This window comes from Melopsittacus undulatus, chromosome 4 (assembly GCF_012275295.1).
Source record: "Melopsittacus undulatus isolate bMelUnd1 chromosome 4, bMelUnd1.mat.Z, whole genome shotgun sequence".
NCBI lineage: Eukaryota > Metazoa > Chordata > Aves > Psittaciformes > Psittaculidae > Melopsittacus > Melopsittacus undulatus.
This window is the reverse complement of record NC_047530.1, coordinates 103,417,754-103,445,440: the sequence shown is the minus strand read 5'-3', so window position 1 is coordinate 103,445,440 and position 27,687 is coordinate 103,417,754. Positions and strand designations below refer to the sequence as shown.

The following is a 27,687-nucleotide window of genomic DNA, read 5'->3' as shown; positions in this document are numbered from 1 at the left end:
ACAGCAAAATGAAAGCAAACCAGCAGCACATGGTTGTGTGAAGCAAAAACATAACATTAATTTGAGCTTGCTGCTTTGAAATCCTTCAAGCTATGTATTTCACAACAACAATCCCAGCATACAGATAAATACAGGTACTTAAACAGAAGAATTCCTATAGAACTACTCATTTTCAAGCCGATGAATACATCTGACTCTTCCAAAATAGGAACCACAGCAAGTTGGTGTATGCAGAAGTGAATGGCCCATCGGAGACTTAGTGTTCCAACAGTTTTTTCATTTCATTGAATCCATCTGGATTCCCATACTTGTTTAAAAGGAAGAGTAGGATCTGCTCATGCTTTTTAAGCTGTGGAATAAACAAACATAAAATTTGTCTTTGAAATTGCTAATCTCATATTACGATACTTCCCAAAACTATAGAACTCTGCTAAATCCCATATTAGTTCAATGCATACACAACTCCTTTCTGCTGTAAAACCTTCTGGATGTGTAAAAAACTAGCAGAGTTGTAGCTGACTCCCCCCTGTCATTGCTCCCCTTTTTTCCCCTGAAGCAGCAGCTTCCTTGAACCACACCAATGAAATACTCAAATTGGTTATTCACACGTCTATTTCCTGATGTTTTGAGTTATACTGGAATCTCCCATCCTATCTATATCTGTCATGACAGTGAGCCAAACTTATACAGTAGGGTAACAGAAACAGAAAGCTCATATTGAAGTCAGTGGACATTAGTTAGATCTAACTGGAAGATCAAAGAGATGTAGAGGGGAAAGGGAAATGGAGGTCCAGCTATCTACAGCGGGACAAATAAACTACATTCAGGAACAGCATGGTTCTGCCTTTTTGCCACTAAACTCCTGGTAGCAATGCTTACTCCAAAGCAGTAAAGGTCTAAATGACCTTGACCAGAAATGCTTTTCCTACCTCCAAAATATCACAGTGCACGTTTTTGCTTTTGACCTTGCTGGCACTGGCTGGGGTGAGAGGGGGAAGTTTGAACCACACCTGAAAGGGGTTTCCATCTTTAAAAGTCAAGGTTCTTCTCATTCCTCTGACAAAGATCGTCACTTTGCAAAAGGTCAATGTATTTTTTTCTGGTGTACTTTAAGTTACTTTTAGCAAGCTAACATTCTGATTTTTCATAAATAGACCAATTTAAAATTATGAGAAAACTTAAAGCCAGAAAGCTTTCCAAAATTACAGGAATATGTCATAAGTATAAAGAGACAAGCTAGCAACTGGCAAACACTCTTACAGATTCCAGTATTCTGAACACATGTTCTCAGACCTAGCTCCATGACTGAAACTGTGGCACACATTAGTATTAATCCCTGCCACCTAAAATACACATCGTAGGACTTCTTACAAGTGCAGCTGTCTGCCAAGCTGCAACCACAGCACAACACTGCCATAATACTGGAAAAATCCAGCTGTCCCTTGTCTAAGTGACACAGTTTATGCGAAACATCACAAGTACCTTTACACAGCAGACAAAATGAACCCTCCCGAGACTATATACTCTAGGAAAAGAAAAAGAAGAGAGCTGTGCATGTGGCAAAACAGACTAATGGAGTGTGTGTGATCTATGCACCATCCTCCCTCAGTTTCAGGGTGCTCTAATTATTACCACTTGTAAAACAAATCGAGAACAAGCATTGGGATGTTCACTTTGCACATCTTCAACATTAGCAATTATCTCCCTACTCCCATCTGTGTCCCACATGCGGTTTCTTTTAAATCCTGGAAATGCAGAAGAGTGTTGCTTGGACTGAATCTTACTTGTATTTTTAATTCTGTGCAGCAGCATTCGGTCCCACATGCACTGCCTACAAAAAAAACCAAAGCAAGTGAATGAGCAAAACACACACGGACATTGCTTCCCTAATTTAAGGGAGTGACAGGTGGAATTTCTCTGAAGTTTTAGCAGGAAAAGCCACTCAGGCATCTCATGTGCCCACAGTTCTTCAAATTAAGTAATCTGAAGTAATTAAGTGTGTACCTTGACGTTCAGCGCGTAAGCTTTCAGCACTGCTGGATTTGACCAAACCTTCTGTTACAGCTACTTTCAGACTGCTGTTTTCCCAAAGTTTGTCCACTGTTACTACATTAACATTTCCATTAATCTCTTTCACTTTAATCGTGACACATTTATTCAATAACATTTCTTTCAACTTGTCAACTTGTAATAATGGAGGCTGCTCAGATTTCTCTATTCCTACAAAAAAAAAAAAAAACAACCCAAACAATCAAGTTTGTTCTATTCAGAATTCCTTTATGATGTGACTTGAATCTTACACATAATGCTATTACTGCTTTTGAAAGTATGATGCTGCTGAATTTTTCTAACACAAATAGCTTGGATTCTACAGATAATTAACTAAAACCATAATTTCTGAAACAGTTCTCACAGATTACCTCTATTTCAGCAGATCATCTTTATTGTTCATCAAAATTAAGGAATTAACATGATCATCAGAATAGGTACAGATTTAGAATGTTCAAGAAAACCAGTCAGGTTTTTTGGGGGCGTTTTTCTGTATATTTTGTTACCTGCAAGTGAACATGTAATTGCCTGAAATGGCAGCTTTAAGTAGGAATCAGTGATTGGCAGCACCTCTGAAAGTGGTAAAGTTTCTTTGTTCCCATAGTCTGCATACAGGACTTCCACAACAGACCGAAAAGCTTTCAGAACAAGAGCTCTGTACCAACGGCCATCACCTGAAAAGGATTAAGACAAGAATCACATGAAGTACAATCTTGCAAAATACAGCTCATCCTCAGAACAAGACTCTATATAGCCATCCAGGAATTTTCAAATACTCTGGTACATACAAAAGACCACTTCACAAGTGGCAAGCCCACAGAACAAGCTTCTGATTGCTGTATAGCAAATAGATAAGATTTTCACTACAAGGCTTTAAGGATATCTGCACAATGTATTACCAGCTTCTTACTTTCCCAGCACATATTCCCTCCAAAAACATAACCAATATTACAAAAAGAAAAAATCCTAACATTTTCCCTCAGTTATCCTGAGGAGTCATAAACACAATATAACGTAGAAATCAGTGGAAGTTAAACCCAATTGTCAAACACTTATGTATGCTCTTGTTGTCTGTCTAGTACTTTAATTCATCTATCCTGTTTCCCAGGAGTTGTTATCTAACACCTAAGTTCATTTTCAGCACTTAGCCAGATCTCCTGTAACAACCTGCATGCAGTCAACTTATAACAGTTATGAGCCAACACTCCTCTTTAAAAATACTGTGCTAATAATCCAGCAGAGCATCCCCTCTTCTGAAAGACTAAGGCAGTAAGTTCCTTCACTTAAGAATACTTCTGACTTGGACTAAGTGTGCCAACCCTGGACAGCTTGTTACATTAACAAGGCTAATGATCAAGTTGTCACAGCCAGCATCAACAAAACACATACCCAGGGACCCACAAACCAGAAGTGGGTCTGTACAGATGCAAGTACACTACTGCTCTGCCATAAATCTTATGTCCATGTGACTCAGACACTAATTTCAGTTTAAACAGGAACTAGCTTTCTTTCCTCTTAAAAAAAAGAGATGCATCTTGCAGGGCATAACCTATTCCTTATTTTTTTAGGCTGTCAGATGGTCTCCTTGCCCTAATGATGCAGGCAGGCTACCCTCTGGAGCAGAATTAAGAGTTGGCACTTCCAAGCTGGCAGCTGTCCTTTTCCTAATGCAAAGGTGAAAACTGTGTTTAACACTGGTCAAGGACATAAGAACAAAGGATTGCCTCACCTGAAAACCTGGCACAACAGGCTTCACCTGATTTTGGTTTGAAGGGCTCCTTAACACAAGATTTACAATAGTCTTGTAGTTCAATCAACTGCCTATGTAGTTGATCTACAGGAAAAAAAAACAATTTAATAACTAACCACATTTGGGTATAACAAAAAGAATACTTACTTTAAGCTCCTCTGCTTCCACCTTTGATATTTATGTTTCTACTATCCAAGCTACACTTCCACGAGTTTCAGTTCACTACAGGCATTCATTTTATGAACTAGCTTGCAATAGGGACTTCTTACTGGTATTAGGAACAGTGAACACTTTCTTACCTTTAGTTTTAACTGGTACAGCATAGAACAAGTCTGGGCTTACAACTCCTGTTACACAGACAGACATGGTTTCATCTATAGCCAATTTGATCGATTTCCAGTGCCGAAGTGAGGTTTCTAACAGAAAGAGTAAGAAAAGGCAGGGTATCACTTCCCTCCAAGCACAGCCATATCATAAGTAACTGTTATAGAGTATCTTTTTGAATTTTAGAGACAACTGCATGTCTTCACTTCAAGAAATCTAAACCCAGGATAACTCTTGCTTCATTTGCTGTTTGTAAACTAATAACATACAAAAGTAGCTGAAGCAAAAAACACCTCAGAAAAAGAAGATACTTGAAAGTAAACATAGGAATAGGTCATCATAGCAGACCTGTACATCTCTACTATTAAATATTCAAATAGCACTCATTTAGGACAAACCCAGTCATTTTTCTCCTTCTCTTTCTGTCTATAATGCCACCTGCAGGGCAGCTTGTGTTTAGCTGTAAAAACTGATAATATCAATAATAACCATGCATAGTTTTGATTCACTATAGCTAAACAGCAAAACGTGGTTAAAGACTGGAATCCTGAAGTTTCGTGTGCAATCTAAAAGTTACCATTCATTTAGTTACCTTTCTTGTCAACAGGCTTGCTGGGAAGCTTATTTTTTTCTTGAAGAGCTTCCTTTACAGCCAGTTTTTCAGAAGTTAGTAACTCATTGATCACTTTAGGACAACCTGTGGAATTATCAATAAGCTCTACACCTGCCCCATCCCTGGAAAGGGAAGTTACTCTGGCTTGAAGCTTCATCCCTACAGTGCATGAATGAAATCTTGCTGTAGCTTCTGGAATCCATTTGCTGCTAGCAGGTTTTATACCTAGGAAACAGAAGAACTTTTCAAAATACTTTCGTTAAGTGATTTTCTTGAACATTTTATTTCCTTTACCCTCCCCTGAACCTTTCTTTTTAAAGGTAATTTAAAATTCCAAGACTACTTTTACTACATTAGAGATACACATTGTACTTCATCCTGCTAACTGGTCTCCCTCTTCCTCCTTTCTTCTAAAAGGAGGTATTTCCTCAGGACTCTCAAGCTTTGTTTCTTACATTTTACAGGATTTTATCAAGTAAACCCTTGTGCCTTAGCACAAGCAACAATTGTTAAGATTGTTTATGAATCACTTTAATATAACCACTTTGTCAAAACAGCAGAAAAAACAAGTGTTTTAAGAGACAACCCCCCCCCCAAAACCAGCAAGACCCACTTTGACAATGTGTGGTCTTGAGCATTTTTGTGTTTCCACATTTTTTTTGTTTTTAACTCAAATAGACTACATTAGGAAAACAGAATAACTCTAGAATTCTGAGTGATTTGGTACAGAAAAGGAAGAGGCAGAGAACTGGTAGAAGACTAAGAAACAGCAGCATGGTGCTAAACTCTGCAAGAATCATATGAAACATCTCCGTGAGAACTGAAAAGCCAATTTTCTTCACAAAAAAACAGATGAGCTCCTTTGCCTGCAAGAGTTTTGAGAAATAATTAAGTTCTGTACACAAAAGCACATTTATTCCTAGCAAGGAAACAACCAAAATTTAGCAACTGTTACAGATGAAGCGGAACTAAATGACAAGTTCCCTTTGACTGGTGAATCAGTAAATAATGTAGATCGCTCCACGGCACTGTCAGGAGCTCAGGGAAGAGTCATCATCTTCCTGTTAAATGCCAGTCTGCTGTGTAGTAAGGCTAAAACAACAGTTCCCATAATTTCCAGACGGAAGCAACAGGCACATGTATTAAAAACCAAACAAATAAAACAATAAAACCCACACTCCCCAAAAAAACAGAGTATTGTGAAGTACAGACCACGTCACCACCTCCTCCCCACAGAGCAGCAAGTCTCTAAACATAATAGCGCTCAGAGAAAGAATCCATATGAAAATCTACCTGAGAGCCAGCATTTAATTCCTTGAAATGGAAGTTTTAGGAATGAGGATGAGATCTGCCGTATTTTATCCAGTGGTACTTCCTCCACGTTTCCATAGTCCACAAAGCGCACTTTAACAGTCCCACCTGAACAAACATTTTGCACCAATGCACGGTACCAGTAACCATCACCTAATGAAGATAAAATATAAATTACTTAGTACATTTAGTGAGTTTATTAGCATTTATCTTCTAATAAATAAATGAAATTCTTTGCTATACTCTGACAATTCACAGAATCGCTGAATGGTTTGGGTTGGAAAGGACCTTAAGATCATCCAGTTCCAACCCCCCTGCCATGGGCAGGGATGCCTCACTAGACCATGTCACCCACACTCTGTCCAACCTGGCCTTGGAACACTGACAGTGATGTAGCATTCACCACTACTTTGGGCAACCCATTCCAGTGCCTCACCACCCTCACAGTAAAGAACTTCCTTATACTTAACCCAAACTTTCCCTGTTTCAGTTTGAACCCATTGCCCCTTGTCCTATCACTACAGTCCCAGAAGAAGAGTCCCTCTCCTTGAAAGAAATTAAAACTACGGTTTTTTTGCTTTATGTTCACTCTGTAAAAACAAAGGTATTTTAGTCTGTTACTTACCAGAGAAGAAGGCACAGCAAGGTTCTCCATTCTCAGGCTTAAAAACATTTGGTGGCGTTCTCTGACAGTATTCAGACAGTGATTTGTTAAGTAAGCTTAGAGCATGTAGCTCTGAAAGAAAGAAAATCAAAGATGAGATTAACAAAATAACTTGAACTTTATCAGTAGTGTTTGGCATGCAGCTTTCTTAAAGGTGTGAGGGGAGATTTCAGTGAATTTTAGAACTTCATGAAGACCTGTTGACACCGAGTCATTTCACTTACTAGACAGACTTAGTAGCAGGAAGAGGTGAGATAGCTGATTTTTCTCTGACAAATTACTTCAGTATAATAACTAAATGATCAGCAATTCTCCCTGCTAATCCTACAAGCACCCTCCACTCCAAAATCTAAAGTATATTTTACAACCACTGTAATTATCTAGTTCAGTCAATGCATATGACAGATTATGGGATCTCATCCTACTTGCTTCTATATTTTTTTAGAACAAGTTCTTTAGCCTGCTCTATAGCATCACTTCTAGAGAGGAACTCGGTCGTGTTTGAAAGGTGAGAAGCCATGAATCTATACTATCCCTAGAGAGAGTGGAAGAACAAACCTTCCCCCCCTTTAAGATCTGCTGTATTTTTGGTTTGAAAACATTTATCTTCCACTTCCAACCACTGAATTTCATCATGCCGTCTTTTAGTAGGTTAAAATGCCCGTGGCTATTAGAAGTCTTTATACAGGATAGCAGAACAAGATCATCTGGGGTTTTCTTTTAGCTTATCCAAGGGGAAATCAAGTCTCAAAAGCTACATTTTCTCATTTTTATGTTATTTCTTTTGAATCTTTGTAGGTTTTTTTTAACTCAGAATAGGACAGAGTACTAGAGGAGGGCACTAGTAAATACTGTACAGGCACATGAAACCTCTTATTTGCTATATTCTGTTTATCTCTCCATTGCCTTGGTTATAGAATCTTAGAATCATATAGTAGCTCTTCTCACTTCACATTCATTAAGTTTCATTTAACTGCTTATCTTCAGCATCTTCAGATTTCAGTCTCAGAGTCACTACATACCATCACCCAACTTCTCCAATATTCCCCTTGTATTCTTAGACCAAAACTTCAGAGGTAAGTTTTCATGCAACAAGCTCACTTGAAACCGTAATGCTATAATAAATGCTATAATAATAGCATAAATAAAATAAATATAATAGTTATAATAATGCTACAATAAACTATAAAAAATGGCAATCAGGAAGCAAATAAACTAGCAAAAAGAAAAAAGCTGAATAAACTTACCACTGTTATTTGAAATATGACAGTAGAATTCTCCAGGACTGTACAGCGTACACACTATGACATCGACTGTTTGTTTCGGAGTTAATTTATTCCACTTGCAAATGCTTTTGTTTGTTGTGTCCTCTAGAGAGGACAGAGATGAAAAGAAAGGAAGACAAAATTTTTTTTACAGGAAAAAATGATACATCCTGAATGCTCATTTGTGTCCTTGGATTTCTTATTATAAATAATCCAACAGATTCATTACCAAGGAGACCTTCTTTGCAGAGTAAAGTAAGAGAAATGTGCTAGCTGCTTAATATGCTTGATCAACAGCAAGCCATACATGAGCAGGGAAGAGTAATCACAAAGAGGTACAGGCTAGTGGTAATAACCTGAGCAAGAGGGACTCTGGGAAACAGGGGAGGGGGCATAAAAGAGGGGAAAAGCTGTCACTGAGAGTACTGGAAATAATCTAAGAACAAGAAGAAGAACAAAAGATTACAAAGAACAATAAAAAGAACAAAGACAAAGACTGGTTGAAGAATCTTACACTGTATATTACACTTCAGTACCTGAAAAAAAGCTTATTATTTAACACAAGTTGTAGAACAGATCACATTAAAACTAAATGATGGCACACTGCAGAAGCCATAATTTCCTCCATTAAGCATATTATTAAATCTTCTTGTATTTTCTACAGCTGCCAAGTTTGTGACAGTCTGTGGTAAGCAGCAGCATGCAGAAATAACTGACAGGCTTTTTAAGACTTGAGCCTAGAGTGGCTGGCATTCACTGTGAAAACCAGACTTCATGAGCTAGGCTGAAAAGCTCTTACCAGTTAAGAACTTGCACCCTCTGTACACACTGTAGTAGGGAGATTAAATAATGCCAGTTCAGCAGGACATGCCTGTACTCACCATTTGCTTGCTTAACATTGTTTGTTTCAATTGCTGGCAAGGCCATTCTTGGTTCTTCAGCTCTACAGCCTCTCTCTATGAGATGGCTTGATACATTTATTGCTGGGGTAACTGATGCATCTACAAGCTCCACCACAGATCTGTAACTGTGTTTATCCAGTACTTTTACTGTGAACACTTTGCCTTTCACCAGCTGTTTCATAAAGCAAGTATCTTCTGAGGTCCACCCTTCTAATGGTCGCTTTACACCTAAAAGGTGACATAGTATGGAAAGGTTTTGAGGACAGTCCAAATCTCAACATGTCAACAATGTATTTTACAGAGTTATTAAACACTGTTTAAAACAAAAGATTAAGCAGCTGATGTATCAAGTGACTCATCCTCACTCCTCATGTTTGTAAGAAGATTCCAAACCTAGTTGTTTAGATTCTGAACTTTAAGAGTACTTGGATTTAATAAGACAAAGATCACGTACAACTAGCCTACTACTCAAACAAAAGCATAAATTCAGGTTTAATACTTCCTTAGTATGAACATTTAAGAAATGTAGTCATGAGACTCAAAGACTTGCAACATCCAGTTTTAAAGAAGCTAAACCATCTCTCAGCCAATGTATCTGCTCCTCTAAGCTTCTTCCCCTTAAACATTTACTATCTATGCTACTAAATTTATGGCTAAAATGCAAGTTATAACCAGAACTTTATAGTAACAGATTGGCAGAAGTTGCCTTCCATAAGGATATTTTATGCAGCAGTAAAATTTGAGTCTTATCAGAAAAGATCTTGTCTGATCAGTTCTTTGTGTCTATGTTGTGTTTAGGACCTTTTTTCATCTTAGAACACTCATTCTCTATAGGCATTATGGTTTGCCCCAGAAAAAAGATTTGTTTAGGTCACATTCCATATGCATTGGTTATATCTCTACACACAAGGGAACCATTGTTTCATGTTTACCTTCTGAAGTGTGAGCAGCATAGTCTAGCTTCCTGACTTTATAAAACAAACTAAAAGTAGATTAAATGTCAAGTGTCCTAAAGAAAGGATAAGCCATTGAGTATTCTAAAAGAAGGGCACTGAAGCAAAGGGGAGGATTATCTTGCAGAGTGATGGGAAAAACCAGAAAATAAACAATTTCCAACAGCAGGTGAAACGAGTATGTCAAAAAACAAATTCTGATCCTGGCTTAAGACAGAAGGATGAACTAGAAAGTGTTAGCATCCTTTCTATAATTTGGCAGATTTTACAAGCCTACAGAGAGGAGTCTACTGCTAGTTTCACTAGATTTACGCTAGAGCCAGGGGAGGATGGGACAGACAACACACAGAGATACAGTTCTGAACTGCAAGATATAAAATGAAATTGTAGCTTCCCCTGCAGTGTCAGAAGCACACAGATTAAAGAATTCCACAGTCCAGTAGGTGACTGAATTTTGCTTAGAACAAAGGCACATGTAAAACCTAACAGGTATGTGAATATAACACAGATTTCCAACCATACAACTGCAAATCAGGTACATTAGGAAAGACTTGTGGCACATCTACAAAATGGGATAAGTAAGAATTCAGGAAATAACACCTTCTATTATCTCTACCCTTCCCCATAATTCAACAGAAGATACTACAGATGCAATCATTATGAAACCCCACTCCACTTATTTTGCCTTTATCCAGTTCAAAAATGCTAATCTATTTCATACCTGCCAAGGTACACCTTATAGCTTGAGCTGGCAGGTCCATTAATCTTGGAATCACAGGACGAAGTCTAGTTAGTGGAAGAACTTCAGAATTACCATAATCTATGTACTCTGCCACAACAGCCTCTTCAGAGACATACGCTACAACAGTAGCACGATACCAATGATTGTCTTCTGAAAGAAAGATACAAATGTTCCGTGTAGTTTAACTTCTGAGCACAGAACGATCTTTTGGGTAGACCAATCTAAAAATACACCATCAAGCTCTACATAAACCAACAGCATTACAGTTCATACAGACTTTCACAAAAGGTGAATGGATGATGCAACATCCATCACCATCACCCCTTGCACAACTTCATTGTTGCAAACTTATCTTTCCATAAAGACATCCCCCCCTTCACAAATACATATTGCAACAAAGAACTGGTTACATTATGTGGATGTAGTGCTGAAGTTAAAAACATTTAAATAAATGAGCAGTCTCTCAGATGATCACAATGACATACAATTCAAAAGCAAAACCACAGATCTAACAATTCCAGTATCTGAATTCAATTGAAAATGTGAGGAACAGAAATACAAGTTTAGTCAAGTTTATCATATCTGAGGTACTGATCTCATAGCTTTTCCTAGCTAGGCACCTGAAACCCACACTTATTCAAATGTCAAGACAGCCTATCGTTTATCAGAACATAAACTGAAATAAATGTGGGTTTTTTTTTCCTCCATTCAGTTCCACAACTAATTTGTTCAAAGCAGCAGAGCTACAGGAAACAGAAAGAAATAAATGACCAGGAATGTCTATCAGTCACAAAGTAACAGCAGCAACATTTCTGAGCAACAAAAAGAGCATAAGAGCAGCTTTTTTTCTTGTTAAAAGCTGATGAACAGGACAATGATCTGTGAGGAAGAGAGATTCATCTTCATTCTACTGCCTTCAGGCAAACAGGACTTCCAGTGAATAAAAGGTATGATCTCATACAGACCAGTTTCTAGCACAAAACACTGCTTTATGCAGAGGATTTGCCTATGTTTAGGCTAGGCTCAATTTTATCATGAGACTTGTAAAAACCTGACATCAGTGATCACTGTCAGAACCTAATTTATCAACATACAATTCAGGACTATCAGGTCTCTGCTAAATAACATTGAGAAGTCATCTATCAGAGATACCATCATTACATACAATGAGCCGATTTCTTCTATCTCTCCTTTGGGGGCCTGTGTTTATTTCCAGTGACAGGAAATAGGGCTCACCAACATAGAAACCCCCAAATTTCTTTCATGGTCTCTTGAAAAGCTCCTACATACAAAAATCAATCCGGTGTAAAGAGTTTGCACAATGAAGGCACCAATTTATGGTCTAAAATTTTTTAAACTAGTATTTTCTAGATGTCACCATTTGCTATTAATAATTTCTTTACATTATTACCAAATGCAATCTACAGCTAAAACCAAACTCTATGACATATTTCTAAACATAATTATAATGATACTTTCCAAATAAAGTGACATAAGAACCATATTTTCACTCAATTTTTACCTGTGAACTGGGCACAGCACACATGTCCAACAGGAGGACGGAAAGCTGGACTACTGGGAAGTTTGTCACAGTGTTCATTAAGAGACACTTGAAGCTCAGCAAATTGATCTAATGTTAAAATATAAAGAGGTTTTGAACATACACTATGTTATAATTATTATAAAAGTATACAAAACTTAAGATCAAAGAAGATCTTGCAGAATAATGGAGATTTTTTCACATAATGTTTAATGTAATACCAAAATAGTGATGAGACCAGGACTCCAGGAAAAATCAGGGTCAGCCCACATGTGAGCCTGGGGCATCACAGTGTTAAAGAGAATGAACAGGGAAAAAATAGTCAATACAGGAAAAAGACTGAAGCCAGCAGGAATAGAAAATGGAAACTGTAAGCATACTAGAAAGAACCCGAAGAGTCAGCTCTTCAGACAACACAGAGACGATAAGGTCACCTCTCACCAAAGGGCATGCTATGCATTGAGTCTACCCAGAATTCAAAGGCTGCACAAGTACACAGAAGAGAAATCCAATGTAGGAGACACACCAGATAACATGCAGCTGCAGAAGGCCTTTTATCTGAAAACACATAAACACTGGCTTGGGCAGCACTAGGAGGTCACATCCCACAAACTTATTCTGCTTTTATTCTCCCCCAGACATCTGTTTATGGGCACTGTGGGGCACCAGCAGTCCCTGCAGCCTAGCACTCTGGCCCACTATTGTGTTACTCAGTCTTATGTCTTACTATATCAGATGACACCAAAGTGGGTTTGGGCACTCTAATCAGACTTTTTCATACTCAAATATTGTCCCCACACTGCATAACAAAGTTCAAGCCATGCAGCCAGCCTATAAGGAAACATTTCCCTCCAGTGATAAAGCAACAAGGTATTATAGGAATAAACAAAGTAATTAGAAACATATTTCTGGCATATGTGAGACAATATATTTAACATTAAGTATTTGTGATACAAATTGACTTTGGATTGCTGAAATCCACCCCACACCATCTCTTTATTTTGCACTATTCAGACTGCCCACATATTACCCACATTTGGGCTAACGTTGCCCAAATCTATCCTACACAACACCATGGCTCTTAACTGACTGAGGCATGGCCTAAAGCCACAGGGAATCATCATCTCAGGTCAAGCCACAAGAGCAACAACACCTCCCTCCAGCCACTCTACTGAGAAACCAGAATACCACAGTAGCATCTTGAATCCCACTGGCACTTACGGCAGTTGCGTACTGGCTGACAGAAAAAGTCTTCTGGACTTTGCATGCCAGAAACCATAGCAGAAAACACATCTCCAACACATACAGAGATATCTGGAGCTGAATGAGCACAGTTAAGATAGTCTTCACCTTGAGGCATTTTGGCTTTACTTTTCTCAGAATGGCCTTCTGACACTGTACAGAAAAACCCAAACAACAAAAAAAAAAAAAAGGAAGTTGCTGATCAAAAGCTGGATGACTGAAAATTTAAATATGCTGAAATAGGTTATTCTTTGTCCTGATCCTTCAGACTTTGAAAGCTCTTGTCATATTAGCCATGAAATCAAATTCGCCATTGAAACGTGAGCTAATAATTGTCACGCATTCAGACTGGAGCAGAGAAGGCTGTGTAGAGTGTAGAGCAGCCTTCCAATATCCCAAGGAGACCTACAAGGATGCTGGAGAGGGACTCTTCATCAGGAACTATAGCGACAGGATAAGGGGTGATGGGTTTAAACTGAAACAGGGGAAGTTCAGTTAGATATGGGGAAGAAGTTCTTTACTGTAAGGATGGTGAGGCACTGGAACAGGTTGCCCAAAGAAGTGGTAAATGCCCCATCCCTGGCAGTGTTCAAAGGCCAGGCTGGACAGAGCCTTGGGAACAGGTTTAGTGCGAGGCATCCCTGCCCACTGCAGGGTGTTGGAACTGGATGATCTTAAGGTCCTTTCCAACCCAAACCACTCTATGATCATCCCTAAACAAGTGCTTTATACTATTGAAAAGGATATGTGCTACTGTCACTAGTGAACTGAAGGAAGCTTCACTAGCCAGTGCTTTTAAGTAAGACATTAGTGAACAGCTAGAATATTCACTACTTTCAGAGTATCATGTAACATGGAAGGACCTAAAATTCCCCTATTTTTTTGTTCCTTCTCTAAGAAGTTTGATTTGCTTGTTTACCTCTTGGAGAGTCTCCTCCTTCAGCATCAGTTCCTGTAGTGATACCAGACTTTGTTTGTAAAGGTACTTTAGCTAGGTAGTCTCCTGAAATACAGATGTAAGAAACAAAAGTTATTTACCATGCAAGATGGTCATGGCTTAGTTTCATTTTAGAATCATCTTCTGAGCCTGACCTATATCCCCCATCACAAAGTGAGCATGTTCTACTTATTTGTTGAACATTTAATATGCTTAGGATGCAAAATAAAAGTAATTTCAAAGTAATTCAACTACTTGAGTTTTCTGAAGACATTCACAGCTCTAAGACTGACCACATTAAATGAGCTAGGCTGTAACAGTGAGTATGTACTCAAAGTCATGGCAGACTGATACAGCTTTTCAGACACAAGGATTCATAATTTACCTCCATATTTACAACACTTAGCATGCAATGAGTTACCAAGGTTTACAAGGAAATCCTGAGTTTCTTAGCTATTCCATATTCCATTTCTAATGGATGAAATGGTATTCCAAACTTTCTATTAGTAATTTTCAACTGAAAGCCTGAATACAGGTGTTTAAGTTGCTTGTAAAGTCATGGAATAGGCACATGCAACATTCCATGGAAAACCACATTCGTGAATGCAGTGGTGTTTTTTGTGATCTTCTCTCCAGGAGGCTGGTAAGTTATATTGCTTTGCCATTAGTGAGCATGTACAAAACAGAACAAAAGCTAGTGAAATCTTTGGTGGAACTCAAAACTGACACTGTAATTTTTAAAGAGTTAAAACCGCATGTGATAAAAGGAACAACATGGTTCCAATTTTGCATCTATTAAAGCAAAATAATAAAGGAGGAAAAGAAAAAAACCCTCACTTTTAAAGGTACCGGGCAGAGGGGGAAGGAAAGTAAACACAGAATACTTATCATTTGCATTTCGGATTCCCCCCACCCTCCATACTACCAAGTACTCACCAGAATCTGAAATAACAACTTCTACAGCAAAACTCAACATCATTTCCTCCTGTAATATGTCAATAACAGTTACTGAGCAGCGTTTTCCTATGAGCTCAGAAGAAGATCTGACAGCACCTTCATTCCACCTTTTTTCTTTCGGATCATAATTAGCAAAGGAACACCTAATGGCCTGGAAAGAATTGCAATTAGAACAAGAGGGGATGGGGGTTGTTTGCCCTGTAGAAAAAGCAAGTGAATAATTAGAGCTCTTAAAAATACCACCTTGCACATAAAAGTTAAAGCTGCTGTTGGAATTTGAAGCACTATCAATTCCACTATTTACAGGAGAGTTAAGAATGAGAAAGGTACATTCAAACTGTAAACTACATTTCCTTCTATTCTCATACTATTTACACTGTCTTATGTAAGGCATTTTTGTATCACACATCACATATGACCACAGGTGCATGTCCTAACTTGCCCTCAACAGACACTGAGGGCTTTAAGCAAAGATTTAAACAGCTCTCAGAATCTTTTACGGATGCAGCAGAAAGTCATCTGAACAAGTTATTAACAACTGCTTCCAATAGCAGATAGTCATAGTTGTCACTGATGGGAAGAATGCTTCTCTAGCCTTCTTTGTGCATAGCTAAACATACCAGTTTAACTCACAAATTAAAGCTAGAACATCTATGTTATAATGGAAGACATTCACATAGGATGGCAATGAACTCAGACCAATAGCTGTCGCTACTCCAAATTAAGTCTTCCCAAGCTAAAAACCATTTCTCCTACTGTACAAGCCCATATTAAAACATGCAAACAGAATGTTTTCCCTGCCTTCCTCTAGTACAGAATCATAGAGTTGGAAAGGACCTTAAGATCATCAAGTTCCAACCCTCCTGGCATGGGCAGGGATGTCTCACTCTAAACCATGTCACCAAGGGCTCTGTCCAAACTGGACCTGAACACTGCCAGTGATGGAGCATTCACAACCTCCCTGGGCAACCCATTCCAGTAGCTCACCACCTTTACAGTAAAGAGCTTCCTCCTTATATCCAATCTAAACTTCCCCTGTTTATGTTTCAACCCATTACCCCTTGTCCTGTCACTACAGTCCCTAATGAAGAGTCCCTCCCCAGCATCCCTGTAGGCCCCCTTCAGATACCGGAAGGCTGCTATGAGGTCTCCACGCAGCCTTCTCTTCTCCAGGCTGAACAGACCCAACTTTCTCAGCCTGTCTTCATACGGGAGGTGCTCCAGTCCCCTGATCATCCTCGTGGCCTCCTCTGGACTTGTTCCAACAGTTCCATGTCCTTTTTATGTTGAGGACACCAGAACTGCACACAATACACCAAGTGAGGTCTCACAAGAGCAGAGTAGAGGGGCAAGATCACCTCCCTGGACCTGCTGGTCACACTCCTTTTGACGCGACCCAAGATACAGTTGCTTTCTGGGCTGCGAGCGCACACTAAAGCCAGCTCATGTTAAGTTTCTCATTGACCAACACCCTGAAGTCCTTCTCCACAGGGCTGCTCTGAATCTCTTCTCTGCATCTCTTTTCTGTCCAGCCTGTAGCTGTGCCTGGGATTGTACCAACCCAGGTGTAGGACCTTGGACTTGGCATGCTTAAACTCCATCAGGTTGGCATCAGCACACCTTACAAACATGTCAGGTTCCCTCTGGATGGCATTCCTTCCCTCCAGCGTAACAACCGAACCACGTGGCTTGGTGTCATTGTCAAACTTGCTGTGGGTGCACTCAATCCCACTGTCCATGTCACGGGCAAAGATGTGGAACAGGACTGGGACAAGAGGGACACCACTCATTACTGGTCTCCTGCTGGACATTGAGCCATTGACCACAACTCTGTGCGAGCGGCCATTCAGCCAGTTCTTTATCCCCCAAATGGTCCACATATCAAATTGATGTCTCTCCAATTTAAACAAGGATATTGTGTGGGACAGTGTCAAACACTTTGCTCAGGTCCAGGTAGATGACTTCAGCTGCTCTACCCCTGTCCATCAGTTCTGCAGCCCCATCACAGAAGGCCACCAAACTGGTCAGGCAGGATTTCCCCTTAGTGAAGCCATGCTGGCTGTCACCAAGCACCTTGCTGTTTTTCATGTGCCCTAGCATGCCTTCCAGGAGAATCTGCTCCAAGATTCTGCCCAGCACAGAGGTGAGAGTGACTGGTCTAAAGCATACAAGGGATATGTGAACCTAAGTGCCCTGGAGGGGTCTTCTTATCAGCTCAGAACCCAAGAATTCTGTGACTAGGAAGGAAAAAGCTAAACAGCCTTCCTCACCCCTATGGAGTAGACAGGAAACATTTCAGAGGGTGACCTTCATGTAGCATAGCAGTTTTCATGTAGCATAGCAGTTTTCATGTAGCAATTTCACTGAACACAAAATATTACAGTGACAGTTACACTGAGACACGAGTTACACTCACTTTAGAGCTATTCATTTAAAATACCTCAGCCAGCATCAGGTAAAGAGAACTTACACATGGAGGAACCAACAGTTCAACGTCTTTGTGCAAAGCTTTAAGCCAGGTGAGTGGAATATCTTCTTCATTTCCATAATCTATATAGAATACTTGTGATTTCTTTTGCGATATATCCACATCCTTTACCAGTGCTCTATTCCAGGTCTGTGTGGGAATAAACCATAATCTTTGTAAGGACACCACATAGTTTGCTTTACTTCATCAGGTTTGTTTATCACAGGCACTGACAAATTCTGAAGTGATTTAAATGAACACAACCCACTGTAGTGTTTACTGCAGTGAAGGTGGAATTCTGCTCCTACAGACACTGGATACTGAGTAGTAAGTTAAAAATCTGCTAGTAATAGAGAAAAAGCGGCAGAAATACAAAAAAAAAGGGGTGGGAAGGGAAACAGGTACTACATGCTCCTATGGAAATGTAACCAGAAAAGCTAGGTGAGGAATGAAGAATAACTTCCTTAATTAAGCAGAGTTGTATTCCAAACTGTTCTAACTACAGTGATCTAGATTTGTTAAAAACACACACATCCTTCAAGCAACAGTGGGACATACAGCACTTACGGGGTTTGAGTACATAAACACACAAAAGTAAACTTTTTTGCAGGAAGTCAATACCCTAAATATGAGTTCTAGACGACAGGAAACTAGTTACTACTACAATCCAACCACAATGAACTAATCTCCAATTAGTAGTCTTCACTGATAGGGATGTAAAAGCCAAACATGCAAAACATGATGAGCTTACACAGGAATGGTTATTTTATGGACAATCAGATGTTACCTGATCCAAAGAACACTTCGCAACGCAGACTTCCCCTTTGGTAGCAATATATTGGTCTTGAATAACTGTGCTAGCATAACAGTCCTGCAGTTTCAGAGAAAGTTTACAGATCTGGTCTACGAAGTCTGGAGAACTCAACTGTATATAAAATTCACTTGGGCTCTTGAATTCTGTTACTATACCCTAAACAGAAAAGCCATAATAGATTACAATCATGCAAGCACAACCTTCAGTATATAATTCAGGACCAGTGTTCATTTCAATCAGCGCATTTCAACCTAAACTTGGTTTCACTCTTTTGTTTTGAATCCAGCAGTAATTAATTGCAGGGAACAAACCCTATGATGTTCACCTTCACAGAAATAGTCTTCCTCACTCCCCCCACAGCCTTACTTGCATTTACTCATCTTCATGAAGAAATTTTACATGTAAGCAAAATGATACAAAATTGCTGAGGTGACATGCAGCTATAATGCTCAACAAAGCTTCCAATGCAATCTAATAAAGCATTGTGGAATTCTTCAGAAACAAGAGTACCTGTACTTCCATAGCTTTTTTGATCCCTAGAGCCTGAAGATCCGAAAACATTATTTTCTTAGTGTGCTCTTCTGTCTTGAGAGAATCCACAGAAGCTGAGCCACCCTATTTAAAACAGCACAAGTTATGCTTAAACTGGAATTGTTTACCTTTAGCACCTTGCAGTAAGAAAACAGAACTTCTGATCATTTCAAGAAACATGTGAAGAAGTGCTTCTGTTGACTTTCAATAAGGAATCTTACAGACCTGGTACTCTTGACAATAACTTAAACATTATCACAGAAATAAACTGAAAAGACAATGAAAAACAAGTGCTGAAGTCTCACACATTCACCTCTACCTCTAACACCCATTTTACAGGACAACTCAGCTACATTTCCTGCTTATGATGCTCTAACAAATAAGAGGAATTGAATTCCACCTGCTTCCTTGTAGCCTTAACACCACAGAGTAGATTATAGCTACCGCTTTAACTGCTGGCATCCATGTTAAAAGAAACAACAAGGAAAATCTAAACGGCCTCCTGTGGTGGGTTCATCACACATTGTCTCTGCTGCTCCTTCCTCCTTCAGGGGAGGACTCCTCACACTCTTCCCTTGCTCTCCCACAAGACAGTCCTCCACAAACCTCTCTAACCAGATTCCCACAGGCTGCAGTTTTTCACAGGTCCCTTCCATGGGGTGCAGTCCTCAGGAATTGGCTGCTCCATCCTGGGCCTCCTGTAGGGTCACAAGTCCTGCAGCAAATCTGCTCCAGTATAGACTCACTCCCCCCACGGAACCACATGTCCTGCCAGGAATCTGCTCCAGTGCAAGCTTCTCATGGGGTCACAGCCTCCTTCAAGCATTCCCCTGCTGAGTGTGGAGTCCTCTATGGGCTGCACATGGGTATCCGGTTCCACCATGGACCTCCAGAGGGTGCAGGGGCACAGCCTGCCTCACACCATGGTCTGCACCACAGGCTGCAGGGGAACCACTGCTCCAGCACCCGGATCACCTCCTCCCCTCCTCCTGCACTGACCTTGGGGTCTGCAGAGCTGTTTCTCTCACACATTCTCACTCCTCTCTTTGGCCGCAATTGCTCCTGTGCAGTAACTTTTCCCCTTCTCAAACATGTCATCCCAGAGGCACTGCCACCATCGCTGATGGGCTCAGCCTTGGATAGCGGTGGGTCCATCTTGAAGCCCACTGGCATTGACTTCACTGGATACAGGGAAAGCTCCCAGCACCTCCTCACAGAAGCCACCCCTGTAGCCCCTCTGCTAACAAAACCTTGCTACACAAACCCAATACACCTAATGCATCTGTGTCTGTGACATCCTAAAAACATCAGAAAAATAACCTCATACACATCCTTAGGAAAAACCTCTTATATTTGGACCAACATACTGCAGACAGTGCATGACAACTGAGATTACTGTTGTAGCTGCCAAATTAATTGTCTACTTGCAACAAAAATGCTTCTGGATTCTCCATTAAAACACATCTCACAGTACAATACCAAAACCACATTAAGTATTATTTAATATGCAATATAAGCTCTCTTACTTCACAGAACTTCCTTGAGTTTCAGAAGATAAGTGAGGGATAAATAACACCTTCTGTTATTTATGCATATTGTATACCCTCTTGCATATAAAGATCCCGCACAATCACTGACCAATTTTATCAGAACACAGTCACAAATACACACACACCATACGTTTATCAGGAAGTTAAAACAGATGAATGAGCTACTTCAAGGAACCACGTGGAGTTTTCTTGTACAGCACAAACATAAGGCTCATTGCAGGTATGCACATTTACTCACCGTCAGAAATATCAGCCCAAGAAGCCAGGAAGACAACAAAATGATTTCCTGCAGAGGAGTTCATAGGAAGACTACAGGAAATGTCTGGTTGAAACTAAGATCAAAAGGCTTCAAAACATAACATGGTTTTGAATGCTTCTCCCAGTAGCTTTTTATTTGAAGCACTGATCTTTCTAAAAAGAGTAATTATAACCTTTGGAAGTGGTTCCTTTGCTGTACAGCTTAAACTGAGCATATTGCAACTAGCTCACATCAGATCAATTCAAGACATAGGAAAAAAACCATGTTCTGTACCTTGGGATGAATTTCCTTCTTGCTTTTACCAGGTGACTTGCCTCTATTTTGATTATTTACACTATAACCAAAGAAAAAATGATGTTAACTTTGAAGAACCAAAGACAGACAAGTAGCATTTGTAACACCTACTTGCAAATACAAAAAGCTGTGTTTATAGTATGTCGTTATCAACCCTTATTCCTCCTCCAGAAAGTGCAGAATGGCAAATTTATTAGTTCCCTGTTACCCAACATCTGGTGTGGTTTTTTTTCCCCGATGCCATCAACAGCAACAAAATAAAGTTCTTCCGATTAAAATGGAGAAGAGATTTTACACTACTGTGGAGTTCTGCTACACTGTTGTCCTAGGTTCCTTGTAATCCCAAACTAACCTGAAAAACTGTAAAATTGAAATTAAAAAAAAGCTGGTATTTCAGCTGAACAAATAAGTAAGACCCAGGTAACACACGGGCCAGACTGTCCCCATTTCCCCAAATTCAGTCACTGTACAAAACTTGGCAGGGGGGAAATAAATCTCTAGTAAACTTGGATTACAGACTTCTGGATGCAGACCTACTGAACTGCTATCGCCACTCCTTGCTAGAGAGTGTCAGCTTGAATGGCCATATCACTCCCCTAAACTGCTCCAGAGCCACCCAGTCAATCTGTACTTGTCATAACCTAATGATGCTTATTTTAATTGGATCAGATTGGCAAGTGATCTCTTGAGCATATAAACTAGCATGTCAAAAAGCAATAATGAGCAGCTAGAAAATGGCCTGGCTGAGACAATTTCTAATCGCAGCTGTGCTTATCAAAGCTAAAATATCCATAAAATTAACTGAGGTAACAGTGAGATTCAAAGTGCGCCTCTTCGGAGTCTGTTAAATGCAATCCATTAAGCATGCCATTGCTGAAAAGCAGTCTCATTTCTCCTCCCTTCCCTACATCTTCAACACTAAAAACATGTGAAAAAGCAAGTAAAAACAATGCTTTTACTTTAAGCAACTCTACAGAACACATTAAGAACTCTAACATCTTCCAAATTACATTTCTAAAGCAACAGATTTTTCTGACAAATATGAGATATTGCAGCACTAGCAATGTATTTCATTGAAATAGCGCCTTTAAATGGTCACTTAGGTTGTAATGGGATGGATATTGTCTTTTTAAAGATTATCTGGCAGAACTTTTTAACAAACTTACTTTGGCTTAAATGTCTCACACACAACACGATGTGCTGGCCAATCTTCTTTCTGACAATCTGTAGAGCAATAGTATACTTGCTTGCATTGTGAACATCTATGGGATCCTTAAAAAGAGAGAGAAGAGTCCAAGAGAAACAGCTATATCATAAGAGACAACAGCTGCTAAGATACAGACTCAATGTATTATTAAATAACTGCTTTACAAAACAGTTCCAAAATAGAAATAGGTGTTTGCATTTATATATAGCTAAAATTACTAACCCAGATGCCCCAAATTCCTTCTATAACTAAGGAAAAGGAAAACACAACAACAAAAAATCTCCAAAAGAAAACCAAAATTCTTTTTAAGATGCTCACTTCTGTTAATCAGTTCTGTAACTCAAAACACGTTCTGAACAGTCTCTATACTTGCATCTGCGATATAAAAATATCTCTCCATTTTAACACATTTCTGAGCAAACCTTCTGATGGGGTTTCACTGAAATACACCAGGCTACATGAAAAAAGGCACTTACCAAACAGACCACAGTTATGACAAGTCTTTCTTTGAGGGGGTGGTACTAATGAAGTGGAGAGACTGTCATCACAGCTAATAGAGAAACCATCCTCAAAGGAATATTGAGATTTCTTTGGCTTCTCATGAATCGAATCAGAATATGATACCTGTGGAAGAAAAACATCTTAATTGAGTCTTACTAGAATAAAAAAGCTGCCCATTAGGGTAGAAATAGCCTAATATACCAAAATGTGACAATAAAATGTGACAAGAGAGTCAAAATTTCAGTGTTCTACAAACAGCAATCTATGTTGATAATTTCTGATATCTAGAAATGCTCAGAATATTTGGGGCAATGGTGAAGCACAGTAACTCACATTATCAGATGCAGCTGTCAACAGCAAGTCCTCTCCTTCAGTTGTGCCTTCCATGGATCTTCCTAGAAGCAGAAGCATTTGCAAAAGGATCTGATTGATTATCCTAATGCATGGCTGTGTTATGGAGTATTTTCAGGAAGACACAAGGGTCTTATCTACCCCTCCTGTTCTGCTAGCACATTTGAGTAAATGAAGATGCTATGACTATGACACACTCTGGAAGTCACTTCTTGTTATCACTCTGATGTTTATCCAAACCTACCAGGTTCACTGCTCTGTGCCTATCACTTGACCTAAGACTTAGTGTCTTTCATCCATAAATTTGTTTTCAATTAAAGTTGGTCAGCAGGATTAAAAAAATAATAAAAAAAAAACAAACAAACCAAAGCCAACATGTAATTTCCAAAATCCATAGAGCAAAAATTTAGACTAAGCTATTATACAGTCACTAAAACAGTATAAATCTCTTCCAACACTGGCCCACGTTAAGCTTATACTTACAGACAGTTGATCACATGAGCAAGTATTCAGAAACAAAACGCTTCAAAAGAGATTTTGACTTTCCAGTGAGTGCCTTTCTAAGCCTTGTGGTCTTTGCAAGTGAGTTTGTTCTCTATCAAGAAACTATTACAAGACAAATATCCAGCTAAGCCTGCATACCAATATACTACGTTTTTATAAGTATACTAAGTTTTCGTAAGTGGGCAACTCATTTACCCACAAAACATTTGTTTCAGCTGTAGACTACACACGCTATTAGGAGTTTGTTCTAGTCTGGCAGGCTTATTAACCCAAGCTCTCCACTGAGACAACATAAAGCTTGTATGACCTTTTTTCTCCCCACCTGGAAGCAAGTTAATCTTGTAAACTTTGCCTAAACTAAAACATGCAATCACAGTACTGAAGCACTCATGAAGGCAAGAAATATTGCTGAAGGATCTCCCAAATCCCACTTCACATATCTGTGCCAAATTCCCTAGTACTCCAATTTCCCAGTTCTTTTTTTCCACTTATCTAAGACATTGCAGCCCACACAAGTTTAGATAATTATAAGTTAATTCTATTTATAAACCATACTGATGATGTTTATCAATAACCCAGCATATATACACAATTAGAGAAGAACAAAGTCAAGATACCTTTGTCAAGCTTCGGACAAATCCCCTCTTTTATTGCACTTGTGCTGCAGCTAAAAGTTCCTGTACTGCTTCTACACTTGGCAAAAAAATATACCCTGTATTTTTTGTTTACAGAATACTGATTTTTGTTAGGTATTTCAGAAACTCAGCCTTGAACTTGAGAGCTTTTCAATGGGAAACTGGCACCTGTGATTCTGCCACTTTAACTTCCACCTACAACTTGATCATGTTTGTTCTTCATGGGAAGAGGTTCTGTCATCATGTAAATGGTCACATTGGTGTATGATGAAATGCAGCTGTAGACGAGTTAACTACAAAAGCACGGATTTAAAGATAAAGTCAGGCAAGCACACAAATTAAATATAAAAGCATTTTTAAGTCATGGTCTGAATCTATGCTTAAACATCCATTTTTGAAGGTTAATTCTCTACTTCCCATTTGTTTAACCTGCACAGTAAAAAGTAAAATACTTTCTGCATTAAAGACCTAAACATGGCACACTCCAGACTAACATGACACAGTCCTTTAGGAGAGGAACACCCTAAAAACAGGAGCGGATGTCACTACCTGCACACCACGCTTGTTGGATCCACAGAAGACATCTCTCTCTGTAACAGACCCTGCTCTAGATACCCCCCTGTCCACCGAAGCATAAACTGCACCCATGGCTCTGTTGTGACTGGGAGCACAGCCATAGTGAAGGGCTGAAGCCTTTGACCCCCAGCAGGAAGAGCACGAAGAGCCCATCCCTGAGGGAACTACTGCACCAAATGAACGTTTGGTACTTGCTATCCGAATAGTTAACACACAATATAATTACTTTAAACATAAAAACACCCTCTTGCTACACTAGATGAGAGAAAACACGTTAAAACGAACAGACTCCAACTGACGCTGCAATCAACCAGAAACGAGCTTTCAGGTCCACGCTGTTAACTCCCACCAGGACCACGCACCCACACCACAGCCTCCAGCCCAGGCCCGCCCCGAGCTCCTCTTCCCGCTCACCGCGGAGCCCGTTGCCGAGCCGCTTCCCCCGAGCTGCGCCACACGCGGGGCCGGGCCGGGCCGGGCCGGGCCGGGCCCTCACTCGAGGGCCGCCGGCGGCAGCTGCAGAGGAACCACCCCCTCCAAGGGTAAAACCCAGCTCCTCCACGGCTCCCTCGGCCTGGCCCCTCCGCCGCGCTGCTCCCTCCCCGCGGGCGGCCTGTAGCCAGGAGGGTCTGAAACAACCCGGCCGGTGGGAGGAGGGGCTGCTGTCTTACCGGGGAAGGGGCGGCAGTGGCGGCAGGGGCTCTCACAGGGGGAGGAGAGCGGCTTCTGGCCTTAAAGGGCTGGTGGGGGCGATGAGGCCCCACCGCCGGCCAGGCCCCCTCATGGGATGGGCGGGCACCAGCCATCAGCGCACGGGGTCGGGTCACCTGAGGGAGAGTCGTGACCTGAAGGGTGCCCAGAGGAGCTGTGGCTGCCCCATCCCTGGCAGTGTTCAAGGCCAGGTTGGACACAGGGGTTAGAGCAGCTGCTCCAGTGGAAGGTGTCCCTGCCCATGGCAGGGAGTTGGAACTGGATGAGCTTTAAGGCCCTTCCCAACCCAAACCTGTGGAGCTGTGAGAGCTTGAGAGCCAAGCTGTGTGGTGTTCACTTAACTTTGGCCAAAAACATGTCAGTCACAAATGGTATTACACCCAGTGCATTGCAGACTGCTTTTATTTTATTACTCAAAAGCACCACTAATTTTCTCACTCTGTCTTCATCAAAACTCATTCAGAGACAACAAAACATCCATGGTTTCACAAGTAACCCCATGTGTTCCTTGAGGATTCCTGTAGTGTACTGCTCTTAGTGATGCAGAAAGAATAATTCAAAGTTACTAAATACTGGCTAGAGAGAGCAATGAGTAGCACTGTCCTTAGCTCTTCATTTCAGAACAACCTACAGGTAGTACCCACAGCTGTGTACCTGCACCGCTTTGGGCTCCTCCTGACTTGGGCTGTCAGTGGTTCACAGCAGCAGGCACACCAGCATGTTGGGCCAACATTCATAGGTGAGCAGCAGGAAAGCTGTGTTGCTGCTTGTTGTAGTTTCTCCAATGACAGGAAAATCCTTTCAGGACATCAGTTAGACAACCTTGTTTATTACAAGTTCAAAAGGTGGCTTTGAGATTTATGAAGAATGATGAAATTCAGTGCATTAAACTGATGCATTTGTATTTTATATCTTATTTGGGCTGCATCACCAGCAGCATGGCCAACAGGTCAATGCAGGGGATAGCCCCCGACACTCCTCTCTTGCGAGACACCCCCCCCCCCAGTCCTGTGTCCTTCCAGTGCCTAAAGGGGCTACAGGAAAGCTGGAGAGGGGCATTCCGCAAGGGCCTGTGGAGCTAGGGCAAGGGGAAATGGCTTTAAACTGAAAGATTTAGATTAGATATTAGGAAGAAGTTCTTTTCTGAGAGCGGTGAGGCGCTGGCACAGGGTGCCCAGAGAAGCTGTGGCTGCCCCATCCCTGGCAGTGTTCAAGGCCAGGTTGGACACAGGGGCTTGGAGCAACCTGCTCCAGTGGAAGGTGTCCCTGCCCATGGCAGGGGGTTGGAACTGGATGAGTTTTAAGGTCGATTCCAACCCAAACCATTCTGTGATTCTATGATGATTTTTGCCTTGCAGCCTAAAAAATGCATCACTTCATCTCCCAGTTCCAATACATTCTCTGCTTTCATTTGTTCTTTCTCCTCTTCCTTTTCTATAAAAGGTGCTTTCATCTTTTCTTCCTTTAACTTTTGTTTCCTATCCTCGTGTCTCTATCTTTAGTGGAAAACATACCTTGTCCTCAACGCTGATGCAATTACGCTTACACTTAGACATGCCCTCAGGTCTTTCCAGTGCTGTGCAATTAAATTTCCACCAAAACTAAATGGATCTATTCTATTTTATTGCCTACACTGTTGCACTTATTATTAAAGAGCATAAAGTCAGTGATGAATTTTATTCTTACAATGTTCTATGGGGCAGGGAATTAGTATCTCTGTTCACAGAGAAGAAACTGAAGCACAGCTATTCTGTTTTAAAGTCATTCAGAGTCTGGCTGGGATGGCATTTCAGTCCAAACCTCCTGTGTTTTAAGACTAGGATCCTGTCTGCCAAACTGTTGTTCCCTGCTAATCATTCTCAAGAGAAAAAGGAACAACACATCAAAGGTTTGCTGAGATCTTTGTAGCTGGTTCAGATACTACCCACCAAAGTCAGAGGAAAGACCCTGCCTGGCTCCAATAAATCTGCGGCCCTCAGCTGCAATCTGAGTAGAAGCTGACTGTGTTGGAGGCTGCTCTGAAAGAAGGAGAGGAAAT

At 40.5% G+C, this 27,687-nt stretch overlaps 1 protein-coding gene across 1 annotated transcript; it reads right to left on the bottom strand.

The window, feature by feature from the left end:
* Positions 1–256: 256 nt before the first annotated feature.
* On the bottom strand, positions 257–27,205 carry TDRD1 (tudor domain containing 1). Its single transcript, XM_034061351.1, is given in 20 exon segments — positions 257–349; positions 1,785–1,831; positions 2,005–2,220; positions 2,556–2,723; positions 3,779–3,883; positions 4,099–4,215; positions 4,716–4,961; positions 6,030–6,200; positions 6,673–6,783; positions 7,959–8,108; positions 8,858–9,106; positions 10,553–10,723; positions 12,096–12,203; positions 13,335–13,508; positions 14,275–14,358; positions 15,229–15,300; positions 15,731–15,742; positions 22,323–22,436; positions 22,848–22,995; positions 27,164–27,205. Coding segments are annotated over 20 exon segments (2,598 nt in total).
* Positions 27,206–27,687: the final 482 nt, after the last annotated feature.